Source organism: Urocampus carinirostris, chromosome 17 (assembly GCF_059441175.1).
Source record: "Urocampus carinirostris isolate Australia breed hairy pipefish chromosome 17, RoL_Ucar_1.0, whole genome shotgun sequence".
Lineage (NCBI taxonomy): Eukaryota > Metazoa > Chordata > Actinopteri > Syngnathiformes > Syngnathidae > Urocampus > Urocampus carinirostris.
Genome location: NC_142365.1, coordinates 11,325,759 through 11,353,442, shown reverse-complemented (window position 1 = coordinate 11,353,442; position 27,684 = coordinate 11,325,759). Strand labels below are relative to the sequence as shown.

Genomic DNA, 27,684 nt, shown 5'->3' with positions numbered 1-27,684 from the left:
TTTGTCCTTGTATTTTGCAATCTTCGTATTTTGTCGTTGTTGTTTAGCCAATTATATTTCCAATAGAAATATGTACACATTAATGACATGTATTCAAATCAGAGCCGGAAGTTAACATGCGCAAAGCTTATGGTTATTCATTTTTACGCCCCATTATTATGCGCATGTATGCACAATCATTGATATACTTGTAGAAAGAGAAGCCAAACATTTACAACTCGTTCACAATGTCTAAAAAATGACCAAAGTAAAATACGCGAACACAGAGTAAATAGGGCTGTGAACTACCATTAGCAAAAATGTTTAAAATACAATGTTTAGTTTTTCAGACTGTGATCACATTTGAAAAGGTACTAGCTAAGGCTTCAAACTATCGTCTTACTTGTTTTTTCCAGATAAGATGCCCATGCTACAGTCACTTTTATTTTGTCACAGCAAAATATTATTTAATCAAGCCTAGGCAATTAACCAATAGGTAAAAAGCTCAGCCAGTTTGTGATTGATAATAAGATAAGATAAGATAAAATAATCCTTTATACATCCCACAACGGGGACATTTCTTTGTTACAGCAGTAAGACGGTGAATAAAGAATAACAGCTGAGAATATGAACAAGAGAACAAGTATTTTGTAATGTAAAAGATATAAATAAAAACCAGAATATTTCCAATGGCAGGTAATAAATAATATGTTGCTGTGACAAAATTCAACGATGACAAAGTTCTATGTGTAGGTATTTATTTTGTTAAGTCATTTCTACTTATGGCAGGATTGGTCCTCCAAAAGGAGGAAGAATCAATATTGTAAACCGAGTTGATCAGATCTACCTGATTTTGAGTCTTGCACAAAATCCCATTTGGAAAGTACCGTAAATTCCGGACAATAGAGCGCACCTGATTATAAGCCGCACCCACCACATTTTAAGACGAAAACCGATTTTGTACATACACAAGCCGCACCTGTATATAAGCCGCATGCACCCACATTCAAACATGTAACACACACACACAAAATTAACCCAAACCCGCGATTGAAACTAAATGTCCTTCATTAAAGTCCACAGTCCAAAAATCACAGCCGGCTAAATGAACGGAAAATTATACCGGTACTTAAAGTTTGATGCAGACCTGCAGAGTCCAGGTCCCGTTGAAAGAAATCTAAGGAAAAAAGTGTATATTTCCAAAGGTAAGGGTGGGAAAAATATATCAGATGAACACATTTACTCACGCAACAACTTTTTACCCCCTCTTCTTTCCTTGTCTGTCCCTCACCTTTAGCGGTCCCCACTTAAACTCGGCACCCCGCGATTGTTCCGCCCCTCATTTTTCCTTCACCCGTGCAATACATATCAGAATAAGTGTCTAAAATAAATACAAATAAATACATTACAAAAATATACAGTTGCATATACATATTAAACATGGGTTACACATATTTACAAAGAAAGACGGTACACCGAGAGAGTTTTCAAAGTTTTAATAATAATAATATAGCTTTGACAGGCCAGTTAATGGTAGCAACATTCGGGTGCCGCTAGCGGCCGTTAGAAAAATTACATAAATTGGCCGCATCACTGAATAAGCCGCAGTGTTGAAAGATATGGAAAAAAGCAGCGGCTTATAGTAACTATTTTCTCCAGCGACGAAGAAATCTGTGATCGACCGCGACCGAGGTCAGGTCGGGTGTTACGCTTGCCAGTCCAAGTCCTGAGTCCCAACCGGCAATCTGACCATCCCAAACTCTCCATCTGCGAAATGTGACACGACTCGAACCCCCCTCAACAAAACCTTTCAGCTGCTCTCGAAGTCATCCGCCTGGCGGTCCAGCCTCGAGACCCGAGAGGCCACCAGACCCCGCGAGCCTTGCGCCGGCCAACCCTGGCAAACAGAACTGCAAAACGGACTTTCAATCTGGAGAACCTCCAACCGGCTGGTCCCGAGACAGCAGATGTCAGATAAAGCCTTGGAACTTGAGATGAATAATGTATGAATCGGCGCTGAACTGATGCAGAGTTGTGTCGTTTAATCGTTTGCGCTATTGACGGTCTGACGGCCACCCAACAACACCTGCCACACTTTCTTCTCTCATAGACTCCAAGTTGTATGTTGATCTATTTTCTTTTTGTATTTATTTGACGTTTTCCCGATCCGCCTGGTCATCGACGAAGGACGACTCCTCTCCTATCCCCGCCGCAATCACCCCACCCACTTAGACCCCTGGGACTGTGCCGGGTGCCAAAGGTGGCCTTTCATAAAACTAGACGAGAAGCAAATCCAAAAATACGCTCAAATTGCCTCATTATTTATTTAAGCTGAAGAGAGAAAGGGAAAAAAAAAACATCTCATAGCTTTTCTTCTAAATGCGAGCTCTTTTTGTGCCTACCGTTGCTGTTTTCTACCGGGAATACTCCGGATTCATCCGAAAGAGGTTTTACAGCATTGCGGGGACTGCAGTAGCGATTTAAAGCCTCATCTCAAGAGTAGCAGTATCTCAGAAGTTTTAAAGGCCCTACACTGATTGGGTGGTAGGACAGTCTTGGATCATCATGATCTGGATCGTCTGTGTGTCTCACACCCTTAAATATACCCTCCTCCAGAGAAAAACGAGAATGATTCCAGTCTATTCTGTGATACTTCTGAGTCTGGTTCAGCTCTACAAGGTGTTGGGATTTAACTATAAAAATGTACCGTTTACTAAATTGTTCGAATTAGTTATCTGACTCCATTAACCAAACACGATCTACATTCATCAAACAATCATGCGCTTGTTTTGAGATAGAACATGACCAGGAGCCGGAAATTCCACACGGGGGCGGGTTGTTTATTATTACTAACAGCAGATCTAAGTGTATCTCACAGGAGACGACCCCCATCTGAGTCTCCCCGGATTATTTATGCATTTCAACAAACAAATCAAAGACATCCTACTTTTCCCCTATTGGCTATGTGTCATCTGCAGCTAACTTTAGCTTTCTCTTATTGGTTATCGTCTCCCCGGATGATGGCGTGTCGGCTCCTCCCATGGGCGTGCCAAGGCAGTTGTTTTGTGCCCAACATTCTCTGGTCGTCCTGCGTCAGCACACCCAGGCATCCTGTTATTAGAAGTGTCCTAGACAAAACATCTGCCATTTATGCATTCCACACAGTCTGCCCTGACCTTTTATTGCACAATGAATTAAAGCACAGTCAGTAAATATTTTTATTACATTAAACTGAATACATGTGACTTGTAGTCAATCGTATAAAATCCTTTATAGTCAAATGTATAAAATCCTTTAAAGGTCTGGATTTTATTTGGGTTTGAGTGGGCAGTTTCAGTATATCAGAATTGCTAAGGGCCCTTATACCGATTGGATTTTAGGATCGTCTTGGATGATAGTAATCTGAATTGTCGAAATGAATTTGGTTCAGAACTACAAGGTCCGGATTTTGTTTTGGTTTTGACAAGACAAGAAGGGTTTGAGGTGGGATATTTTAATATCTCAGTTTTAAAGGTCCTACACAGATTGTGTTTCAGGACGGTCCTGTGTCATCATCATTTGGATTTCCTGTATGTGACCTCTGAATTTAAACTTTTAGAATTATTAGTTATGGGTTTTGTTTGTGTTGGACCACGCAAGAACTGTTTGTAATCAAAACAACTTTAATTGTTTCAGAATAGTAGGGATGGTTTTAATATCTCAGAATTGTTACACGGATTATGTCTCGGGTCATCGTCCGACTGTCTCTCACCTCAGAATATTTGGGCCAATTGCAAGCTTTATTTTTCATGGTCCTTAGCCTGTGAAAACCTATTAGGGCCTAATTGAAAAAAAAACAACGTTTTGACCAATTTGAGGTAGAAAATCTTTATCCAATAGTGACCAATTTAAATGTGGATTGACACATTGTTAAGCCAATAAAATTCCCACGGTAAATATGGACACATTTACGGTGTGTATTCAAATCAGAACTGAAAGTTCACATGCGGAAAGCTAATAATTTTTCATTTTTACACACCATTTTTACGCAGAAGTATGCACAATCATTAATTGACTTCTGGAAATAGAAGTCAAACATTTACAACTCTTTCACAATGTCTAAAAAATGGCCAAGGCAAAATACTAAAATGCAAAGTATATAGGGCTGTGACCGGTCATCTCCAAATGGCCACTCATGGAAAGACCTAGATCTACCATTAGAAAAATGAGTAAAATACAATGTTTAGTTTTTTAGATTGCGATCAAATTTGACAAGGTACTAGTTAAGGCTTCAAACTATTGTCTCACTCTTCCAGATAGGATGCTTATGCTACACTCTTTTGCAGGCATTTGGTTGCCAAAAAACTATCATTGGTTTGGGTTCCAACTCAAATGACTCAATGTTAGTAACAGTTTTCAGTTTCGGAGTGTTACCTTTCAAAAGAGACTAACTGTCTCCGCATTCAATTGACTTTGGGTTTGTCTTGGACTAGGATTTTAGGCAAATTTCACGGGAAGGTTAAGGGGTTAAGAACCACATGCGTCTCCAGAGTCGTAGGTTGCCGACTCCCGAATCAGGCACATGTGGGCGCGCACCAGCCACTCCTCCCAAGTCCTGACTATAACTGTTACTATCCTCTTTTAATTGTTGTAGATATCTTTTAACTAGGTTGGAGCTTCTGTTTCCAGAGTCAAATAATGAGTTCTAAAACCAGAACCACCGATTTAGGAATAACCCCAAACCGCAACTCTGGCTTGGCTCCTCAACCCACTATGACCAAATCAAACGCAATGGTTGTTTTCTTCCCTGGAAACGTCCCCATCTTTGTTTTCCACCCTCTCCTCCATCGAGCTCAACTTTGAAAACGGGGAAAGACGACGTCTCGTTAGCCCTCAAACATCTTCAGGAATGGAAGTTTTATTGATGCCTCGTCAAGTCCTCCGGGAAGAAGGTTGCGCTCAAAGGACATTTGGGGTCTTTCATCCCTGACATGAAGGTGGATGGAAACATTATTGAGCCTCCACAACATGATAGAACTTCCCTTTCTTCTTCTTCTCTCTCTCCCGGCTTGAAAGGATGGAGTCATCTTTCTCCACCCTTTGAGAGAGGAACCTCATACTGTAATTGAGTGAAATAGCTACTCTTTTCTTGACGCCCGCTTTTTAAGGTAATTGCTATTTATGAAGTATTTATGGTCCATCATCCAGCCACCGAATATATGAAAAAGGAAGAAACTTTTTCTCTTGTTGTGCCCGCTTGAGATATTCATGAATGCCGCTGTACTGCTTGGCTGCGCTTATATAACGGCATAAACAGGCCCCGGGGTTTGAGGTGGAAGCTGGAGGGGCTGTATTGCATATTACAGTAGACCCTCGGGATATAATATTAAACTGTGGGGATTGTAAGGTGAAATTGCTATAAAGCTGGGGATAGAAACTTATGGTAATTAGTTAATGTGTTTCGAACGCTCGGTAACCAAGCTAAAGATGGTAAAATACAAACATAGTACAGTGGAACCTCGGTTCTCGACCATAATCTGTTCCAGAACCCTGTTCGAGAACCGATTTGTTCAATCACGGAAATCGATTTTCCCATTAAAAATAATGTAAACCGTTTTAATCCGTTCCAACACCCTGAATGTTTACCATGAATGTTAAACATGAAGCTAACCCAGGCTAATCGTACATTTGCGTTAGCGTAATCTTCCGTACGAAAGATTACGCTAACATGAACGTGTAAAAATTAAAAAATCAAATCGTTTACAAGTCATTTAGCACCACAATTGGCTAGCGCTTCATTGGAATGGGAGCTCCGTTCCAACACCCTGAATTTTGGGCTCAGTTCCAACACCCTGAATGTTTACTTCGAATCCTAAAGCTAACCCAGGCTAATCGTACGTTCGCGTTATCGTAATCTTCCGTACGAAAGATTACGCTAACACGAACGTGTAAAAAAAGAAAAAAGATAAAGAAAATAATTATGAATAGGATTTCTTACCTTTGTGGTGGTCAGCAGAAGGCACCTCGGCACCTAAGTTGCAAGAACGGAAACTCGCACACCTCTTTCATATTTAGCTATTATGTCTTTCTTAAAGGCAATAGTTGTACGAACAACTTTTCTTTTTTCACCTGTCCTGCTTGCACCGACCTTCTTCGGAGGCATAGTTAGGGGCTAAAACACTCCGTTCACCGATATTAAAAGCGAAAGCAAAAAGAGGCAAGCGCGCACGTGATAACAGTTGGTCACGAGGGGTGGGGGCTATCTACACGATCTACACCCGTACGCCGCTCAGCATCGCACTCTAGCGTACGCACTCACGCATTACCGGCGTTCGAACTCTGAATTTTTGACCGGACAGCGAAGCAAGACCTTCTCGAAATTTTTGGTCTAACACCGATTTGTTCAAACTGAGAGGCGTTCGAAAACCGAGGTTTCACTGTATCTAGTATACACATAAAGGAAATAATTAATTAATTACCTTTGGTGTGATGTGACTTGAGATGGTCAGGTGGAGTACCGGGTGGATGCGGGGGAGGGTAGGAATCAGTGATCTTAGTACTTTCCTCTTTCGTCATCCTTTCTATCTTTGTTTTCATGTTGTTGCCTTTAGCATATCTGCAAGCCTTTAGATCTTAAGCGAAAAGTATAGTAGAAAAAATACAGTATTGTATCTATAACTTATAAAGTATTTTTGAAGCACACGAGATTCTGATCAGAATCAAAAAAGAGAAAGACATTGTTGGATGGAATTCAACCAATAGCATATCCGAATGTTCATCTTGACATTACGTAAACCAATGGCAGATAGACATCTGAACTACATTACTCGTGATACGCATTAACAGTTAATTTTTTAATTGTATTTGATTGCAATATTTGCTTCCGTGGTAATCCTGTTTCTCCCTTTAACATTGCTGCAAACCTTGGCATCCATAATGTAGAAATGCAACACAAAAAAATGCATTATTTTATCACCAATTTGCTAAATTCTTATGAAGCACACCAGATTCTGTACTAAATAATAAAAGCAAAAGGTATTGTGGGAAGTAATTCAGCTTAAAGCATTTCCAAATTTTCATGATGATGTTAAACAAACCAATAGCAGAAAATAATCTTTTAGGCAACTCATGTTACGCACGTCAAAAAACGTGGTAACCACTGTACCGCGCAATTTCATGGGCAGGGTTTGGCGGCCCTGACGATATAAATTGAAAACGCTGACTGGAACGTGGCTAATTGAGAGATGGCGTAACGCGGCGAAAGCATATGGTCGATAAAAGTAAATTGGATGCTGTTTATTGATCGCTGGAACAAGTGAAGGGGAAGGCGGCCACGTATGCGTTTTGCCGTCGCTTTTATCTGTGTTTGTCAACTGCGAGTCGGTTATTTAATCTTCTTTTCCTTGTCGGATTTGCTTTAGCAATTCCGACGAATGAGAGTCCGCAAACTTCAAATATAAAAAGAGTCAGATTGGCTTTGGCTACTCTGTGTTTTGCTACTTTACCGTGGTGGAGAAGTTTGTGCGTCCCAATGATCCTAGGATTGTTGTCCGGGGGTTTCAAGCCCATGGTAAGGTCACCCATGACAAACAGGTCCTAGGCAGTGTTCCCTCTAAGCTGCGCAATTGCGCACTGCTTGCGCATTCTCAGCGCACAAGAAAATCTAGTCCTCGCACAAAAATGAGGGCTCAAAATTACTACCGTATTTTCCGCACCTAAAAGCCTTTATTTTTTCAAAAGCTGACCATGCGCCTTATAATACAGTGCGCCTTATTTATGGATCAACATTAAGTTTTCCAATTAACTTGCAGCCGCCAACTAGATTTTCCCCCGAACGCCAAGTAGTACGCAATATATGCTGGGATTTATTTACCGGCGTTTCATTGGCTAACCAATGTGTCAATCATCATTTGAATCGATCACTATTGGCTAAAGTTATTCGGAGGTCAAGGGGCGGATCCTTTTTATCATTTACAGGCTGGCATTGGCTCAAACGGCAAACAAAGGCTGCAATTGGCCGAAAAAGATGTGTCAATCATCAGTTGAATCGATCACTATTGGCTAAAGTTATTCGGAGGTCAAGAGGCGGATCCATTTTATCATTTACAGGCTGCCATTGGCTTAAACGGCAAAACAAAGCCTGCAATTGGCCGAAAAAGAATGCTTATAGCACGTGGCTGACGGCACACAGAAAGCATTTTTTTCTATTCTGTATTTGTAAATATGTTATTCTTCTGGATTTACTGCACTCACGGATATAAGAGGACATTGGCTGCACATTATAATGAACACAACGACTTCGGTGAGCTACTCCGGGTTTTATATTGTCCCTGTTTCTTGTTTCAGACTGAACTCGATGTTTCTGTGATAAGGGGTGCAGATAATGGATGGAATGGAGTGACTATTTTTAAATTCAACTCAATTCCAAGTGTTTATTGTCATATGCACAGTAAAGTTGCGAGCGAAAAAGAAAATAGAAACTAAGGAATGTGTGGCATTTCTTGAATCCCAAGACTTTAACCTTCCGAATGATGGAACGATGCATTTAAGTGACATCGTACGGACACCGCATCCGCACGTGTTCTCGACACGTATTGGCGTCTTTGCAAGCTTTGGGAATGTTAAGGGGGTAATAAGTTTGACTGAACTATCTGACTGTTTTGTCGATATTCCCATTGTAGCACCTTATAATCCGGTGTGTCTTATGTATGTCAAAAATAGGACCAAAAACGATTTTTTTCGGGGTGCGCCCTATAACCCGGTGCGCCTTATAGTGCGGAAAATACGGTAATTAAGAAGCGACTTAAGTCAAAGTTACAGTGCATGAAGGTAAAAATACACGGGTTCCCCCGACGTTGTGTCCTAAATGCGGTATTTTGAAGTCGAGTCAAATATAGCGAAGTTCAGTAAAGTTAGTAGAGTTTGTCGTGAACCGGCTTCTTCGGCTCGGCTCACTAAAAGGCTCTTTCGGGTCCTAAGCGGCTCTTCAGGTTGTTGTTTTTTCTTTAATCCCAACATGACCAAATATTATGTAAAATGATGCACAAAATGACTTAAAGGAAGTGGGGAATAGAACAAAAAAGAAAAAAGTAACAGCTTGGAAAAAATAAACACAATGAGATTTTTTTTAAAGGAATTTAAAAAAAGTAGAAAAAAAACACAGAAAAAAGAAGAAAAAGTTTGTGTTGCATTCAAATAATTTCCAATTATTTCAATTATTTATTATTATTATTTTTTTTTAATTATTTCAATTACTTCAAGTGAATCTTGTTGCCAACACTGTACTTCCACTAAAAAATGTGATTAAGTACAGTTCTGTATCTTACAACCGACTCAATAAGCCCCCAAAAATGTTAATATTATGCGACAAAATATATCAGGAAATAAAAAGAAATGGATATTATGTGAAAGAATTGTAAGAACAAACGACGTTTGTAGGCCGTACAACCTTTGCAATACTACATGTTTGATAATTAATTATCTTGCCACACTTAGGATTATGGTTGCTCACTGTTGTCTCAAGCGTTGCCCTCCGACTCTGGACCAGCTCTACACACTCTGCGGGGTCTTTGAGGATCCATGAGAGTTTGCCTATCCGGTCTACATGTGTTTTGTGGAGAGAAATTCGACTGTGTTCCTCAGAGAGCCCTGTTGGGGGTTCTTCGGGAGTATGATGTAGCGCACTTATTAGGGCTGTGAAGTCCTTGTATGCTCGAGGCCAGAGTTTGCTCCGTATTGCAGGCGTTAAATCAATTTGTTTCCAATGGGAGTTGGACTTTGCCAAGGCTTTGTCACTGATTCTGTTCATAACTTTTATGATTACCTGATTGCTTGCGAAAGATTGCGATCCTGGCCAAACCTGTTTTGTACTGGGAGAGTAGAATGTCTTTCTGGAAGAGCTGCTGAGTCGGCAAAACTAAAAATACCTGGTCAGGTTGTTGATAGTTTACACATCTGGGGTAACGTACCTGACTTCCTGTAAAAGATGGTGTCGATATTCATTATTGTTCTTATCTGGGAGAGTAGAATGTCTTTCTGGGTAAAATTACCTAGTCAACAAAAATATAGTCAGCTTTTTTTTTTTTTACATTTTACACATCTAGGGTCACCTACATGCTTGTGAAAGATGGTCGTCATATCCAAACTCCTCCCCTCTTTTTTGGGTGGACAAACACAGAAATAGTATACTTAGATCCTAAAGCACATGTGTCAAACTCATGGCCCATGGACCAAATGTGGGCCGCCATATCACACTATCCAGATCCAGATCATCTGTGCCACTGGTAGCAGATTAAAATGTCATCGTAGATTGCTAATGATGTTATGGTCTTCTACATAGACTGTCTTGCTGTGCGTAAATAGATGTGGTGTTGTGTCGGTATGGTTCATTATCGCTTAATAAGGAGTATTTGCAATCTTTAATTAAGTGAACAATTGGCAGAGGTTGAGAGGTATGAGATCGAGAGACTGTTGATGATACCTAAGCATTTACTGTACACTTAAGCCACTGTAACTTTAATAGAACGTTGATACGTTTATTGCACATTTTTGTTTACCTGGAGTAGTTTGCATGTGCAAACTGGAGGAGTTGAAATTGGCGATGAACGGTCTCGAACGGCCTCTTATGGTAGCCACTGGGACTGCTTGTAAACTGGATTTTCCTGCATATAGTTTGCAAGAGTTTTGTTTAAAGAAAATAAAACTCGCATACCGAAATTCTCATTTAAAGAAGTATCACTGTATACATAATAAGAGCATGATCCTCAGACAAAAGCAGAGGCCAAAATGAATGTAGGAACAAAATAACTCATGCTCTGTGTTGTTCTTGTGGTTCCGGTTCCGGGCTTTATCTTGCCTACCATGCTTATCCTGCAGTCCAGCCTTTTGTCCACATTGCTAGCTACTGCGCTAATTGTTCCTGTTTGTGCATTTCTCGACACATTCAATTACACGCCGCGCTGGCTAGCATGAAAAAAAGAAAAAAACATAGGATGGGAAAGCAGAGTCCCTCCATTTTATGCGATGCAGTCGAGCCGAACCAAATGGAGGAACCTGTTAATGTTCTTGCATCTGTTTTTTAAGTTAATGTTTGTCACTTCAGAATAAAAGTCTAACAATATTATAGACTTTTAAAGTACCGCAAATTCCAGACTATAGAGCGCACCTAATTATAAGCCGCACCCACCACATTTCGGGAGGAAAACCAATTTTGTACATACACAAGCCGCACCTGTATATTAGCCGCATGCGCCCTCATTGAAATAACGCAATTCTAACACGAAATTAACCCATTCAGATACGATCCAGAAAACACTGCCGGTTAATTGAGCGGAAAATGATAACGGTACTTAAGATTGAATGCAGACCTGCACAGACCGGGTGCCCGTTGAAAGTAATCCAAGGAAAAAAGTATATCTCCAAAGGTAAGGGTGGGAAGAATATATATCTACTATTGTCGGTCCCGTCCACAAAAACGTCTCACCTTTACTCCACTTCCCGTCAGCCCGCGTTTGCCCCGCCCCTTCTTTCTCATTTGCTCGTTCAAAACATATCAGAATAAGTTTCTAAAATAAATACATTACAAAAATATACAGTTGCAAATACATATTATACATGGTTACACATATTCACAAAGAAAGACGGTACACCGAGACAGTCTTCAAAGCTTTAATAATAATATTATAACTTTCATCCCAAACCGTGCCTGTGAAGGGTAGCAAAACGCTACTAGAAACACGCTCGCAACACAGTAAACAGATCTGTTAAAGAAACACACCGTACTTGTAATGAGCACAGTAAACAGTTCTCATCTTCCTCCTTATAACTGACATCATCAAAGTCGTCTTCCTCCAGTGTGGGAAAGAGACTTTGTCATATAGACGTCGTCCCACGCTCCCTTATTCAAAAAGACGATGGCATCACGATCGCAAAGTAATGTTCACGTGCGGTAGCTCTGTTTCCTTCTATATCGGACTGCTCGATTGCTTTTAGCATGAAAGATGCGTCATGTGCTGTGATTTTTGGACTGTGTACATCATGAAGGTATGCTTTGCCTAGGCTTTGATGCTAGGTTCTTAGCTTGGCCATTTGCTAAGTACTTAGCTTGGCCTTTTACCTTTTGTGTACTTTCTATGAAGTCACTATCTTTGATTTTTGCATTTCGGAGATGGAATATGAGCTTGCTCTGTCCACTCCACGCATCGGCCCGGTATCGCAGTACCTCCGGGAACGGTGCATTCGCAATGATCGCAGCAAGGCTTTAGGGCTAGGACCTTAGCTTGGCCTTTTGGCTGAGAGTAAGTGTCCCGGCTCCTAGGCTTTGTAGCGTATTATGAACTGACCGATAACGGATAATGGATAATGAATAACGAAGATAGAACAATAACCCTTAAAAACCCCAATTTGCATGATGAGGATATGTCTACGCTAATTTAATTTGTGCACGAGCTAAGAAGTTGCAGTCTGCCCTGTTTTCTCTTGCAGACAGAAAACAGGGCAGGATAAAGTCAGGAGTCAAAAGAGCTGGCCTTGCGTGTAGCTAAGATTCGCAGACGGTCTGGTAACCGGGAACCGGGGTGTTTAAAAAGTAGCAGGGAGCCAATCAGCGCCCAGGGCTGTTGGCGCCAAGGGAGCAGACTCAGGTGCCCCGCATCAGTAATCATGACAATAACGAGGGGCCCAAAAAAAAACATCGTAGTCCACATCGTACTCCACATCGTAACACGAAACTATCATAAGATGGTTACGCTATAACCGGGTAGGGAAATGCTTGAACCAGGGAAAGTCAAGAGGTCTAAAAATAATGGAAGCTAGAGCTCTTGTTGGTGATAGAAAGGAGTGGAGAGGTGTTGTGAAAGGATAGTGGGATTGTGGACGCGTTCTTAAGGATGGGCTGGGCACCCGTATGATGCGGCAGGGGTAAACCAGTGAAAGCTGTCGGGCCCTGCTGTTGAACAAAAGAGTGTGTTGTGTCACCCTGACCCGGGTGACATGGCCGCTTTCTGGTGTCCCGTTTCATCTGGAGGGACGAAAGCGTGACCAACTTAGGTGCCGAGGTGCCTAACTTGTTTGGGTGTTTGGGTTGGCCATGGTCCAAAAATTTTTGTGTGTTTTTTTTTTTTTTCTTTTTTTTTTTCCCTTTTATTTTCTTTGTTGTTATATGTGTTTGTCTTGCTGTCGGTCACCCCTCTTGAGGGATATGACCAAGGTAGATAGATAGATAGACAAAGATAAATAAAGTTAGCTTGCTTTTGGAAGATGAGCTTCAAGAGTGAGGCTTCCTCCTCCGTGGTAGAAAGTGGCCGAAAAAAGCAATCCAACCTTTTTCTCAACCGCATCAAGCTTTCTTATTCCACTTTCATTTCAAAAGAAACGGCTCACCTCTTCTATACATTTTACACCAACCATTTTGAATGGATGCACGAGATATACGTTTTTAGCGCACTAGAGATACAGTATAGAATGTTTACACATGAACTGGGAAGAAGAAGCTGGATTTTTTTTTTAGATGGATAAGGCAAGTCAGAAGAGTACTGCACAAATTTAAACGTAAAAAAACAGTGTAAGTTTTTGATGTTGTAACCTCGGTGTATGCACCGATTAAATATTTTTATAGTTAAAAATGAAATCCGTCGCATACTTTATAACCATTCCCCGATATATTGCGGTAATAGAACCGAAATGCTAGCAAAATCTGAGGACGCCGTACAGTTACTCTTTATAACGATCAATCGCCGGCCTCCGAAATAAGATTAGCTTGCGCCCGGGCCGGCGGAACACAAACGGAACCTCATTCGTCGTGTAAAATGGGAAGAGTGGTCCGGCCTATCTGCACGTCTAAAATTCTGGGGAAATGAAGTGCCGCCGACCGTAGCGCTCGGCGGTAATTTATTTCCTCCCGCTCGGAAAACGGCCTCTTGTTATTGTAGCTCTTGATCAGGAGCTGATAGTTCAAGACGCCGGGATATTGCCGAGTCGGCGTCTCGGCCGCGGGGCGCTTTCCTTTTGTGCCGTCGGATTAAAGCATCCGTCTTTGCTAATGGTATTAGCAAAAGGCTGGACGGGTTTCAAGGGGTTCGGTTAAGGAACATCTGATACGGCGCTGGCCGATTCAATTAAGTAAAGAGCAAGGCTGGAGGACATTGCGTGATAACTTTAAGACCGTATAGTCTATAAAACACAAAGAAACAAACAAAAGTTGAAAAATACACGCTGTTAGCTTTTACAAGGGCAATGAAGATGATCTTGAATATTTTCTCCCAAATGCTAAATGCAAATTCAGCGCTACTTACTGTGAAATACATCAAATATTTGAACATATTCGGTATATATCTTGTAGGATGCTAGTCAAGAACACTTACACAAAAACATCTAACCTCAATATTCCATTGTATGCTCTTTGTTTAACTGAAAATTCTCTACAACAACATTACTTAATTTATTGATTTATATATATTTTTTATTTTTTATTAATCATTAGAACCCTTTGGTGTGTTGGCCTGGAGAAGGATGGGCGCTACAGGGCTTTTTTTGCCCAAGACACACCACAGAAAATGGTGCCCCTACGACCCTAATAGTTAAGGGATCCAGACAGACAGACGTCAAATCAAAGCCAAAATTAAACGTGTGCAAAGCAATTTATGAATGATTTTTACGCATCAAGAAAAAGAATAGTAAAACCTTTACAACTCTTTTACGATGTCTAAAAAATGGTCAACCTATAATACAAGTTTGCAAAGGTTTTAATGTTGACACCAAATGACTACTTTTGGAAACACCTAAACCTAAACCTAGTAAAATGTGTAAAATACAATGTTTAGTTTTTCCGATCAAATTTGACAAGGTACCAGGTAAGACTTCAAGCTATTTTCTCCCCTGTTTTCCAGCTAAGAGACAGGCGGCATTTAATTCCAAAGAAAATAATCAAAACCTTTTATTTCTTGGTGTTCCAACTCAAAATCAGTCAGTATTCGTATTACCGTATTTTCCGCACTATAAGGCGCACCTTAAAGCCTTTATTTTTTTCAAAAGCTGACCATGCGCCTTATAATACAGTGCGCCTTATTTATGGATCAATATTAAGTCGCAAAGTCTTGCAACTAATGCAGCAGCCGCCGACTAGATTTTCCCCCGAACGCCAAGTAGTCGGCGGTGTATGCTGGGATTTATTTGCCGGCGTTTCATTGGCTAACCAATGTGTCAATCATCATTTGAATCGATCACTATTGGCTAAAGCTATTCGGAGGTCAAGGGGCGGATCCTTTTTATCATTTACAGGCTGGCATAGGCTTAAACGGCAAAACAAAGCCTGCAATTGACCGAAAAAGATGAATGTGTATAGCACGTGGTTGACGGCATACAGAAAGCATTTTTTACTATTCTGTATTTGTAAATATTTTATTCTCCTGGATTTACTACACTCACGGATATAAGAGGACCATGGCTGCACATTATTATGAACACAACGACTTCGGTGAGCTACTCCGGCTATATATTATCCCTGTATCTTGTTTCAGACTGAACTCGATGTTTCTGTGATAAGCGGTGCAGATAATGGATGGAATGGAGTGTCTATTTTTAAATTCAACTCAATTCCAAGTGTTTATTGTCATATGCACAGTAAAGTTGCGAGCGAAAAAGAAAATAGAAACTAAGAAATGGTTGGCATTTCTTGAATCCCGAGACTTTAACCTTCCGAATGATGGAACGATGCATTTGAGTGACATTGTACAGACACCGCATCCGCACGTGTTCTCGACACCTATTTGCGTCTTTGCAAGCTTTCGGAATGTTAAGGGGGTAATAAGTTGGACTGAACTATCCGACTGTTTTGTCGAGGTTCCCATTGTAGCGCCTTATAATCCGGTGCGCCTTATCTATGGAAGATGTAGGACCAAAAACTATTTTTTGGGGGTGCGCCCTATAACCCGGTGCACCTTATAGTGCGGAAAATACAGTACTTGCAGTGATAATTCCAGTTTGGGAAAAGACTTCAGAGTTTTACCTTTCAAAAGAGACCACAACTGTCCATAGTCTCCAAACCGTTCAAGAACAGGCATTCAATTTACTTTGGATATGTTTCGGATTGGGAATTTGACAGGAAGGTTAAGGGGTTAAAAAGATATATTCTTTCTTTGAGTTGAAAGTGTCCTACGCGTAGGATTCAAAAGACAGATTAAAATGGGATTTGTTTGGCCTTGGCACCTATTCACTTCTCCTTCCATTCATCCACAGCGGCGCGAAAAATCCTTTTCCGCAACGGTGAAGCAAAAGGCCGATTAGTCCTCCTGTTAATGAACTGACCCGAAATGAAACTGCAGCTTTATATTTATATATCTTTCTTTTTATGCCACTTCCCAAGGACGCTCGGTTGCCAGGAGACTATGTTTGGATCTTTGGGTTGGAGTTGGATTTTTATGTCCTGAGCTCGCTCGGATTCATTTAATTTTAAGAAATAAGAAATAGATGATGACATTTTTATGTAGGGTGAGGAAAACTGATTGAACGGTTACTTTATCGGTAAGTTTATACTTTTTTAGACACTCAAAATAAGGAGATAAAACGTCAATGAATTTTGGACTTGCAAAAGAGAGCAGGAGAGAAGACAACCTGGTCTAAAAGCCCTACCCTAAGATTTTTTTTCTTTTTAAACCTCCTAGGTTACAAAAGTAGACCGCTTTAAAGGGTGTGGGTGTCAAAGAACAGCAACATGATTTTCCAATAGTGACAGCGATGTAGAGTACATAGTGCATAATAGTCGAAATACAAAACAGTGCAGGATAATATTCAATATAACGCCTATGTAAACTCCTTTGCAATAATATAAACAGGAGCAAGCAGAATAAACTTATTGATTGTAATTGTTTTGGGTTTTTTTTTTTCAATTAAAATCAGATGTAATAACATAATTTATTTTTTTTTTTGTTCTTTTTTAATTTTTCAATTTTTTTTTTTTTTTAGTAAAATGATCTTTTTTTTAAAAATGTATTTCCCTTTTCCCTTATATTAGAGGTTCATAATTTTATTGTTTTCTTTTTTCAGTTGTATCGATTTATTTTTAAGTCAAGTCATGATTATTTGTATAGACTTTTATCACAAGGGCTGCACAGAACACAGATTATTGCAAACTACAGACTATTATGACACCATCTGCTGATCTAAAACCTACCTGAGGGCAAGGAAAAACTCAAAACCTCAACATGAGTAAAATGAAGAAACCTTGAAAAGGGACCGCACATGAGGTAATCCCCCTTCCAGGATGACCAGGCTGCAACGGATGGTGCAATAACAAATAAAACACAGATATCGTCAACAGGAAATATAGGTCATTCGTAAGCTATAGAATCGAAGTGTGTAAATCTAGAATTAAACAGTTCCATTTAGGTTACAGATCGGAACTCAGAGGGGAGAGCATTCCACAACACCGGGGCCCGAAAAGAGAGCGCTTTCAAACCTGCAGATTTCTTCTTGGATCTTGGGATCACTAGTACACCAGCATTTCCAGAGTGAAGGCTCAGGACCGGAACACAGGGGGAAATGAAATCGGAAAGATTTAACAAAATTGTTTTACACTGATTATATTTTACCTGACTTGCATTTTAGTAGATTAAAAAAGCCACATTCAAATTAAGACAATGTAAAGAGATGAGAAAATACAAGTGAAAACCGAAAAATGATTAATCTTTTTTAATGATTTTTTCTTTTCAATTGTCATTCTTTTTTTTAACATTTTGTATACTTTTGTATTGTTTGCCTATTTTGAAGGTGTTTTTGTTTTGTTTTAAACAAAAGTACCCAATATAAAGAGGCGTTTTTTTACCAAATTAAATATATATATATATATATATATATATATATATATATATATATATATATATATATATATATAATAGAGAGAGAGAGATAGATAGATATTGATATATATATATATATATATAGAGAGAGAGAGAGAGAGAGAGAGAGAGAGAGAGAGAGAGATCGATATATATATTTATAGAGATAGATATGTAAATATAGATCTTTATAAATTCCAGCTAGCTAGCTATCTTGGTTGCTAGCTAACTAGTCACCTGTCAATAGTGCAAAAAGACGTAGCTTTGTTTTGGGGCATTTTTGTTTTTTGCAATTATTTTATTAGTAAGCATTTTTTGTCGCATTCATGTATGTCTTTTATTTATGTATATATACACACACACACACATATACATCTGATACTACTATTTACATATTGTGAAAGATAACCCAGCAAATATGTCAAGATATCACAAGTTATGAATTGGTCCACTCAAACATCAAATTGGGTTATTTCTTACCCATTGAAAAAGAAAAATTCGGAACTTTCGTACTCTCTGACACCTTCTGGCTTGTGTCATCATTGCAGCCTCTGTCAAGCTTTTTTTGTGTGCAAGTACGTGCATTTCTTAGATGCGCTTCAGTAAACTTCATTTTTCATCTTTTTTGAGGTTTGGGTTGGCGTTTGGACTGTACTTGAAAACAGGCCTTTTCTTACTTTCACCATTTTAATAAATAAATAAAAATAAAATAAATAATTTCCTTGTATTGTCATTCTGTGTAACAATGTACACAGAACGAAATGTCGATTGCACCTGACCCGTTGTAGCGAGCCGATGCAGCCGCAGCCAACAGAGGGCGCCGCCGACCACTTTTTAAGTCTTAGGAATGACTCGGCCGGGGCGCGAACCCGAACCTCCCAGTCTCAAAGCGGGCGCCTTACCATCTAGGCTACTGAGCTGGTACAAATGCTACACTAACAAAAAATTAACAGTGGTGACGAGCTTAAAATCACTCTCCGGTATACAATTCACCCAAAGCAGGTAGACGCAGTGTAAGAAAGATAGTAAGGCTCTTTAAAGTCAGTTGAGCATTGTTAACCCATACATAATAAAGAAAGTATTTCACTTTCCATTTTCTTAAGGACACCTCAAACGCCACACCCCACCTATAACTTCTAGTCTAATCAGAGAAATGGTACAAAGACGGAGAAGAAAGTCGAGGTGTGTCCTCTAGTGTAATCCTGAAGGTGTTTTAAAAGGGGAAAGACGGCACCCTACCCCCATCCTTATCTCAGTAGGTCAAGCGAAGGTCCACAAGCATCAATTTTAAATGAGGAGAATGGATTTGTGGTAATGGCGCCAGACAGCGCAGGGACCCACCGGTGCGAAGAGGCCGGCGTGATAGGCGGCCCACTCGACTGTGCCCGAGTGGCGAGGAAGTGGACAAACTGATTTGGGGGCGTCACACTATAAAAGTCCTAATGCATAAGAAATCCAGCCGGGGGGCATCCGACTGAAACCGTCCCTATTTGGGGTTCAAATACGTTGAATTGCCTACCGCTTAAGAGGCGTTCGTCGTGGCTGGAAAACAGGTGACCTTGAATGTTGCAGATAACTCACCTGGGGAGAATGTCGAGATAACTTATTGCCGATTTTTAATTAATGTTCTGAATCGAATGTGGAGCCAACTCAACAGGCTATAGACCTGTGGTTACCAAAGTAGGCGATATCGTTTATTCAAGGTTTTGTCGTGAGTGATGGAGTTTTGGCCTGTTGGAGTTTTAAAAGCACCGACCAATCAGAGGCAAGTTTTAATAATGGCACAAGCCAATAAAAGCAAGTTTGCAAGCACCACACTATGCCACACCCACCGTGTGAGCTCATTCAGTGTCATGGCAGACTCCGTAAACATAGTCCCAGAGTCAACAAACGAGAAAGAAACAAAGCTTGCACCGAAGAAGGGTGGTACACCACTTGTTTGGACCTATTTTGTTTTTGACAAAGCGGATGTGGAGCAGAAGAAAACGCCCGTTGCAGAATTTACTTTCGCGTAGTCGCTAGGTCCAGAGGAAACACAAGTAATACACTAGTAAAACACTCGGGAGCCAAGGGGGCGCCAGCCTGCAAAGGTTGGGAACCAGTGCAATGGACGGTTTCTGTCCAGCAGAAGCGGTTTCATGTTATCATGAGTCTACACCAGGGGTCAGGAACTTATGGCTCTTTCCATGAGTTCATGTGGCTTGTAAATAAAACAGAACTTGCGCAAATACTTATTGTATTGTGACATTCGAAGTCAACCGTCGCATTCACTAGGTTAAAACTTCACTGGTCAATAGATGGGGTTCAGTCCAGTCTTTATAGGACACAATTTTAACTACAGTTTACTGTCAGGGTGTCACACCCGCAAACCCCATTTTCGCTGTAAATCGCAAAACGATGCTTTGTATGGAAGCTCATTAAACAATCTATGCTCATTGTTGAGACACTTTATGACGAAAAGCCACGGAACAATTCCTAAACACCCAGAAGCCCTTGCAAAAGCTCCTAGAGCAGGGGTGCCAAACTCATTTGAGCTGGGGGCTACATGCTAGAAAAAAAATCCGCCGTCACTTGGTTTTGTAGGAACCCGTTTCGCTCCACAACCTTCACACGAGTCACTAAATGACATAAAGATCATGTCTGGCAATCGGCGTAGTACAGGTAGGGTTGTTAACCCAGAACTGATTGTGATCCGCCGTGTTCCATTCTCCTCACTTGATTTAGCACCGTGACTGCTTTAAGGGAAAGACAATTGGATCTATTGATAATTAGTTTTTAATGCGCCGCACTCATCATGTCCAATTTCATGCCCCTTAGGCAGCTGATCGGAGATTTAATCAACATGTTTATTGCCGGTTATACCCAAACTTTGGGAACCGAGGGTGGGCTTTCTGAGTTGTCACTTCAGAGTGGCAGGTCTTCCTCATCCCTAGCTACCAAATGTAGGCTGAAGACCGCCAGTTTTATAAGTCAACTTTGACCTTTGTTCCCAGAGGGTTGAGTTTATGAGCTGTCACCCCATTGACAGATCTTCAGTAGTCCCTGCTTCAGGATCTAGACTGAAGACCATCACTGTTATAGGTCTTTCCAAGTTCCACCTTTGAGGATTGTCCTGCCTTTAAAATACTTTGTTGCTTTAATCCTTGTTTTCAATCTAAGTCCAAGGTCCTTAGCTTGGCCTTTTGGCTTTGATGCTAGGTCCTTAGCTTGGCCTTTGGCCTTGATGCTAAGTCCTTAGCTTGGCCTTTTGTGTACTTTCTATGAAGTCACTATCTTTGATTTTTGCATTTCGGAGATGGAATATGAGCTTGCTCTGTCCACTCCACGCATCGGCCCGGTATTGCAGTACCTCCGGGAACGGTGCATTCGCAATGATCGCAGCAAGGCTTTAGGGCTAGGACCTTAGCTTGGCCTTTTGGCTGAGAGTAAGTGTCCCGGCTCCTAGGCTTTGTAGCGTATTATGAACTGACCGATAACGGATAATGAATAACGAAGATAGATCAATAACCCTTAAAAACCCCAAAAACCCCTTCTCGTCGATTGGTTATGCCCATGTAACTTACAAAGGGTGTTAAAGCTCTGTGTGCCTTTTTCGTCCTTTGTATCCATGGTTATCATGTTTTTGCTTCTCTTGTTTACTTCAGGTCTTCGGATCATAGATAATAAATACATGTACAATTAATACAATGTTGTATTGCAAATTTGCAAAGTCTTTACGGAGTGAGGAGGATTTTGTTCTGAATGAAGAGACGGAAAGGGATTGTGGGAGAGAGTTCAGCCAATAGCAGATGAAGATATTCATAATGCTGTGACGCATCATGTGGACTAACAGCAGATAGACATCTTAGAGATTGCCATAGGCGCTGACGCCATAAAAAATGTGTTGTTTATGTCTTATAGTGGGGAAAATGCTGTAAAGAGGGGTCTAAAAACAGCATCTTATTCCTTACTGTAAAGATAAAGTATAATAAAGAGGGATCGCAGTATCCCGAGGGTCTGCAGTTGGTCTTTCTCTTTTTGTCTGGCAACCCTTTAGAAAAAGGAATTGTAATATGCCGACCTCAATTTCCGCAGTTCTGTGATAATATTAGCAATAAATGTATAGAAAAAAAACTGGAAAAACACCTACTAGTGCTAGAAAGTTTACTTGATGTTTTTACCCTTGGCCCTAGGTTGGAAACCCAACATTTTGAGTCACAACAAAACCAAAAAAACCTAAAAAAACAAACAAAAACAAAGCAAATATGTCTGGAGGCTCAACAAAAATGAAACACCACGCAGAAACCTACTTTTAAATTATAACAAATAAAAATGATTTCTTTTTAAAAGGATATTTTTGATTGATTTTGATGTATTTGATATGCATTATTAATAAAATATAACATTTACGAAGGTTTATGTCCACATGAAAACCCCAAAAATGTATTTTTGTATATATATCCCTCCTCCATCTTTTTCAATCTTCAAATATTCTGAAAACGTTTCAGGGAGCAGCACTAAAGGGCCGCTTCCAGCTCTAGACCCACAGGTTGCTGACCACCTGCCCTATGTCCATACGAGATTTCTAATTGTATTTTAATGTCAAAAGTCAAGATTGACTTCCTTATTTTTGTTTTTGACTCAAAACCTGTGCCAGAAGTGTCATAGCACTCCACAGGGTGCAATGAAAAATAAAAAAAAACTTTATGATCAAGAGGTAGTGGTTATAAATCTCGGAAAACTAACTTCTCTTTTCTGTTTTTCTTCTCCCACCTTGCTGCCCTCGTCTGGCCACCGATGCAGGAGATGCACAGATTCCAGGTAGGTCCAACCCAGTACTTCAACTCTTACCGTGTTTTCCTGACTATAAGCTGCACCCAATACATTTCTAAAGGGGAAAAAAATGTCGCACCTGAATATAAGCCGTATCCAATACATTTAGAAAAGAAAAAACATTTTGTAAATCTATAAGTCACACCTAATGCGAATTTAAAGGAAAAGCGATTGTGTGTGTACAGAAGCCGCACCTGAATATAAGCCGCATCCAATACATTTAGAAAGAAAAAGAGATTTTGTATTTGGGCTGCGTGGTATTGTAAAAAAGCCTAATTTTTTTTTATATGTTTGTGTATATATATATATATATATATATATATATATATATATATATATATATATATATATATATATATATATATATATATATACACCGTAAATTCCGGACTATAAGCCGCTACTTTTTTCCCTATCTTTCAACCCTGCGGCTTATTCAGTGATGCGGCCAATTTATGTAATTTTTCTAACGGCCGCTAGCGGCGCTCGAGTGTTGCTACCATTAACTGCCCTGTCAATGCTATATTATTATTATTAAAGCTTTGAAAACTCTCTCGGTGTACCGTCTTTCTTTTTAAATATGTGTAACCCATGTATAATATGTATTTGCAACTGTATATTTTTGTATTTATTTTAGACACTTATTCTGATATGTTTTGCACGGGTGAACGAAAAATGAGGGACGGAACAAACGCGGGGTGTCGAGTTAAAGTGTGGACCGCTAAAGGTGAGGGACAGACAAGAAAAGAAGAGGGGGTAAAAAGTTGGTTAAAGAAAAAGGAGTTGCGTGAGTAAATGTGTTCATCTGATATATTTTTCCCACCCTTACCTTTGGAAATATACACGTTTTTCCTTGGATTACTTTCAACGGGACCCGGACTCTGCAGGTCTGCATCAAACCTTAAGTACCGGTATCATTTTCTGTTCATTTTGCTGGCTGTGATTTTTGGACTGTGGACATTCAGTTTCAATCGCGGGACTTGAAGTCGGGTTTGGGTTAATTTTGTGTTTGTGTTACATGTTTGAATGTGGGTGCATGCGGCTTATGTACAGGTGCGGCTTGTGTATGTACACAATGGGTTTTCCTCTCAAATTGTGGTGGGTGCGGCTTATAATAGGTGCGCTCTATAGTACGGAATTTACGATATATATATATATATATATATATATATATATATCGAAATAGTTTTCTTGTTAATGAATCAAGTTTTTGCACCTCTGTGAGTCACTAAATAATACACACAGTCCTTTTAAGATTTAAAAATCCTACATCTTGACGAATGCCAATGTGATATTAAAAATTGCATATGTAAATCGTAGATATAGTCTAAAAAATACACAATTCACATCCCTTCCCCTATATAATGGTACTGGAGAAATTGGAAAAATGGCTCTTACAGTCCTCAAAAGTGCTTTAATTTTGGCCTTAAAAAATGTGTACTAACTCTGGAAGACAAACGGCAGATGAGTTTTATCGTTTTCGCGAAAGAGTTAACGATGATCTCGAAAATGACGCGAAAAGCGAATGCTGCAGCTCTGCAAAATCGTTTTGACTCTCAATGACAGCTTGTCCAATACGGTTACAGGAAACAGGAAAACCGTTTTTTTTTCCCTTTTTTCTCCTCAGCAGGTTTCTGACATTCCTTCCAATTTGCTCAAAATATCTTCGCCGATTTTCATCCCCTCGGGTGTCATCTCCGCCAAGATGGCTGACAGCGTTGTTGTCGAGCGCTAATTAGCGACATATCCTGCTACGTCCGGTCACTTCCTTTCCGACCTCCTACGTCGTCACCGTACTCTGAGAAAAAAATGCTTTTCAGCCCGAATTTTGTGCTACATTGCTAATAGCTAGTACAACATATTACCAGGGGCGATTTTAGGCCGAGAGCTTTGGGTAGGAAACCTACGGCCCGTGTAGACTTTAACGTCCGGCCTTCCAAACAGAAATGGTCAAAATATGCTGAATATACATCTATATCTACATATAATATATTTAATGTGTGTATATAATGTGTGTGTTAAATGCAGTACTACTAATAAAAACATGATTTTTGATGTCAACTTTGTCGCTAATGTCTATACAACAGATATACTTCCACAAAATTACTCCAAAATTAAATATGAAATTTAGTGCTTGAAAACAGGCACCTAACATGTTATCTTGTTTTCATTCTGATAAGAAAAAAATACTATAACAATACTAAAAAATACTACTACAGTAATAATATACAAAAAAAACTATTACAGAAATATTACAATGGAAATACTATAGAAATCCAACTACAGTAATATTTAAAATACTTAAAATACTACAAAAATGCTAATATGGAAATACTTTTAAAAAGTTCTACAGAAATACTACACTATTACTCTAATCATTTTACTACAAATACTAAATACAGTAACACTATAATACAAAAATACTGCTAGATAGCTATTACGATAAAAATATTACGAAAGCACTTCTACAGAAATATTACGACAGAAATATTACAAAATACAACTACAGTATTACTAAAAAAAAACTTTTACACTACAAAAAATATGCAATGGAAACACTAGATAGATAGATAGATAGATAGATAGATAGATAGATAGATAGATAGATAGATACTTTATTCATCCCCGCAGGGAAATTCACATTTCCAGCAGCATCCCTTCGCTCAAAACAATATAATAATAAAGCAAAAGGAATACAATATACAAATACCCAATGTGACGTGCTAATACCCACTGTAGCGTGTTGTACAGAGTATTTAAATAGTGCTACATAAAATACACACTGCAATAAAAGTACGGTAATATGCAATGTAGGGGGTGTGGTTTAATGTGGGCCTTTACTCCGCCGGGTGGAGTTAAAGAGCCTCATGGCATGAGGAAGAAAAGATCTCTTCAGTTTGTCCGTGGTATAAGACAGTGACTTCAGTCTGTCGCTGAAGCTGCTCTTCTGTCTGGATAAAATGCTGTGTACTACAAATAAGTACAGAAATAGGATAAAAATACTACAGAAATACAAAAGAAATTACTGCAGTAATGTTAATTTTACAAAATTTGTCCTTCAGGTCACATATTTTTATTGAATTATATATTAAAACATAAATCATTTGACCATTAAATAAAACAATAATAGCTTGATCAGCATCTGAACAATTTTCCTCGATGTAATCTGATATTGATAAGCTCAACATGTTGTCTATATATATTTTTTTTTGTTTTTCCTATTTTCTTAAAAAAAACTTCCTTTCCTAAACAAAACCATGATTTGACTCGGCAGTTTGATTTTAAAAGCGGTACAGGACTCTAGAAAGGTGCCCGATATTGCGCCCGTCCCAATTAGGATGGCTCGGGAGGTCTACGCTCGACTTATTTTTGCAAAGACGGAATTTTTGATACGCTTCTCATTAGCAACCCTGGCGAGTGTACCCGGGTAATTGGCTCACATGAAAAAATAAAATGGAAAAAATATTGGATGGTTGAACATGGGAATAGATACCGAGTCAGTCCGAATACATGTGAAACATGGAGGAAGGAAGGGTCAATAGAAAGATATGGGATATATATATCTATATACAGTTCAGGATGAAACAACAAAAATCCAAGAGTACATCGAAGAAATAGCCACAAATATCACCTGCTGAGGTGAATGTCTCAGGCAGCAGAACCCTAATGAGAGTGTAGAGGAGGAGGAGGTGCAAAGACCCTGGAAGGTCAAGACCCTACATGGAATGTACCACCGTCAGATAAAAGGTGGCAGGAAAAAGCCGGACTGACAAGACAGCACAGAGGCTCTCATTATGGCAGCACAAGAATAGGCCATAAGCACAAGAGCCATCGAGGTCAGGATCTAACGGAGATCAGACCCAAGATGCATATTTGTGCAAAGACGTCCCTGAAACAGTCCAGTACATCATAGCAGAGTGTAGTTCTAGCTGGATCAGCGTACATGGAGAGGCACAGTCAAGTAGCTGGGATAGTATATAGGAACATCTATTACAAAAATGGCATAGTATTACCCTAATCCCGGTTGGCTATACCACAGAATGTCGCTCAGAACAACAAGGCCAAGATCCTGTTGGACTTCAGCCTTCAGACTGTTGAGCAGCTCCTGGCTAACCAAGTGGATAAAGATAAGAAGAAGGTGGTGTTAAAAGATGACGCCAACATCAAGAAGAAGGAACACGAGAAACTGGAGAAGTACCAAGGGTTGAAGAAGCCGCTGGAACCGATGTAGAAGGTAAAGGCCAGCGTGGTCCCAGTGGTAGTGGGGCCAATCAGGGCAGTAACCCCTAAACTGGAAGAGTGGGTCCAACAGATCCCAAGGAAAACATGTGAAGCTTTAGTCCAGAAGATTACAGTCCTAGGAACAGCTAAGGTACTGTGCAGAACCCTCAAACTCCCGAGAATGAACATGATACAGACGCTACCTCACCAGGGAAGAGGAGAATATGTATACACGAATATGTTAACACGGAGTTCGAGCTCACTCCAAAGTTTTTCGATTGGGTTCAAGTCTTGAGACAGACTGGGCCACGCTAGAACCTTGATATGCTTCTTCTTACAGAGCCACTCCTTGGTTTTCCTGGCTGTGTGCTTCGGGTCTGGAAGACCCAGCCACGACCCATCTTCAATGCTCTGACTGAGGGAAGGAGGTTCTTCCCCTAAATCTTACAATACATGGCCGCAGTCATCCTCTCTTTAATGCAGTGTACTCATCCTGTCCTGTGTGCAGAAAAACACCCCCAAAGCATGACGCTACCACCCCCATGCTTTACACTAGGGATGGTGTTCTTCGCATTGTACTCTTCATTCTTCTTCCTCCAAACACGCTGAGTGGAATTATGACCCAAAAGTTCTATTTTGGTCTCATATAAATACATATATACATATCTGTATATATATGATTGTATATTTTTAGTCAGATATGCCGTAAGAAACTCTCATAGCATATTTGTCCTACAAAAATGAAATAATTACAATTTCCCTTTAAATACATTTGGAATGGGAATGTTGAGAAGATTGGGAAATATATTAAAAAAAAAACGAATAGCCACTTTGTGAAGACATTTTCTTTGGGGCCTCCTGA

The 27,684-nt window shown here is 39.8% G+C and overlaps 1 protein-coding gene and 2 pseudogenes across 5 annotated transcripts in view; all 3 read left to right on the top strand.

Annotated features, from left to right (window-relative positions):
- cadm1a (cell adhesion molecule 1a) overlaps window positions 1-27,684 on the top strand; it is a 424,802-nt gene that overhangs the window by 287,499 nt on the left and 109,619 nt on the right. For 4 of the 5 annotated variants that reach the window (XM_088320581.1, XM_088320580.1, XM_088320578.1 and 1 more), the window contains exon 2: window positions 22,572-22,589. In XM_088320581.1, the coding sequence (XP_088176707.1) occupies window positions 22,572-22,589 (18 nt within the window). Of the gene's footprint in view, window positions 1-11,922; window positions 12,001-22,571; window positions 22,590-27,684 lie in introns of those variants that run through there. The other variant, XM_088320582.1, reaches the window with a different exon arrangement.
- On the top strand, window positions 12,030-12,200 carry LOC148349226 (U2 spliceosomal RNA; annotated as a pseudogene).
- Window positions 20,959-21,160, top strand: LOC148349225 (U2 spliceosomal RNA; annotated as a pseudogene).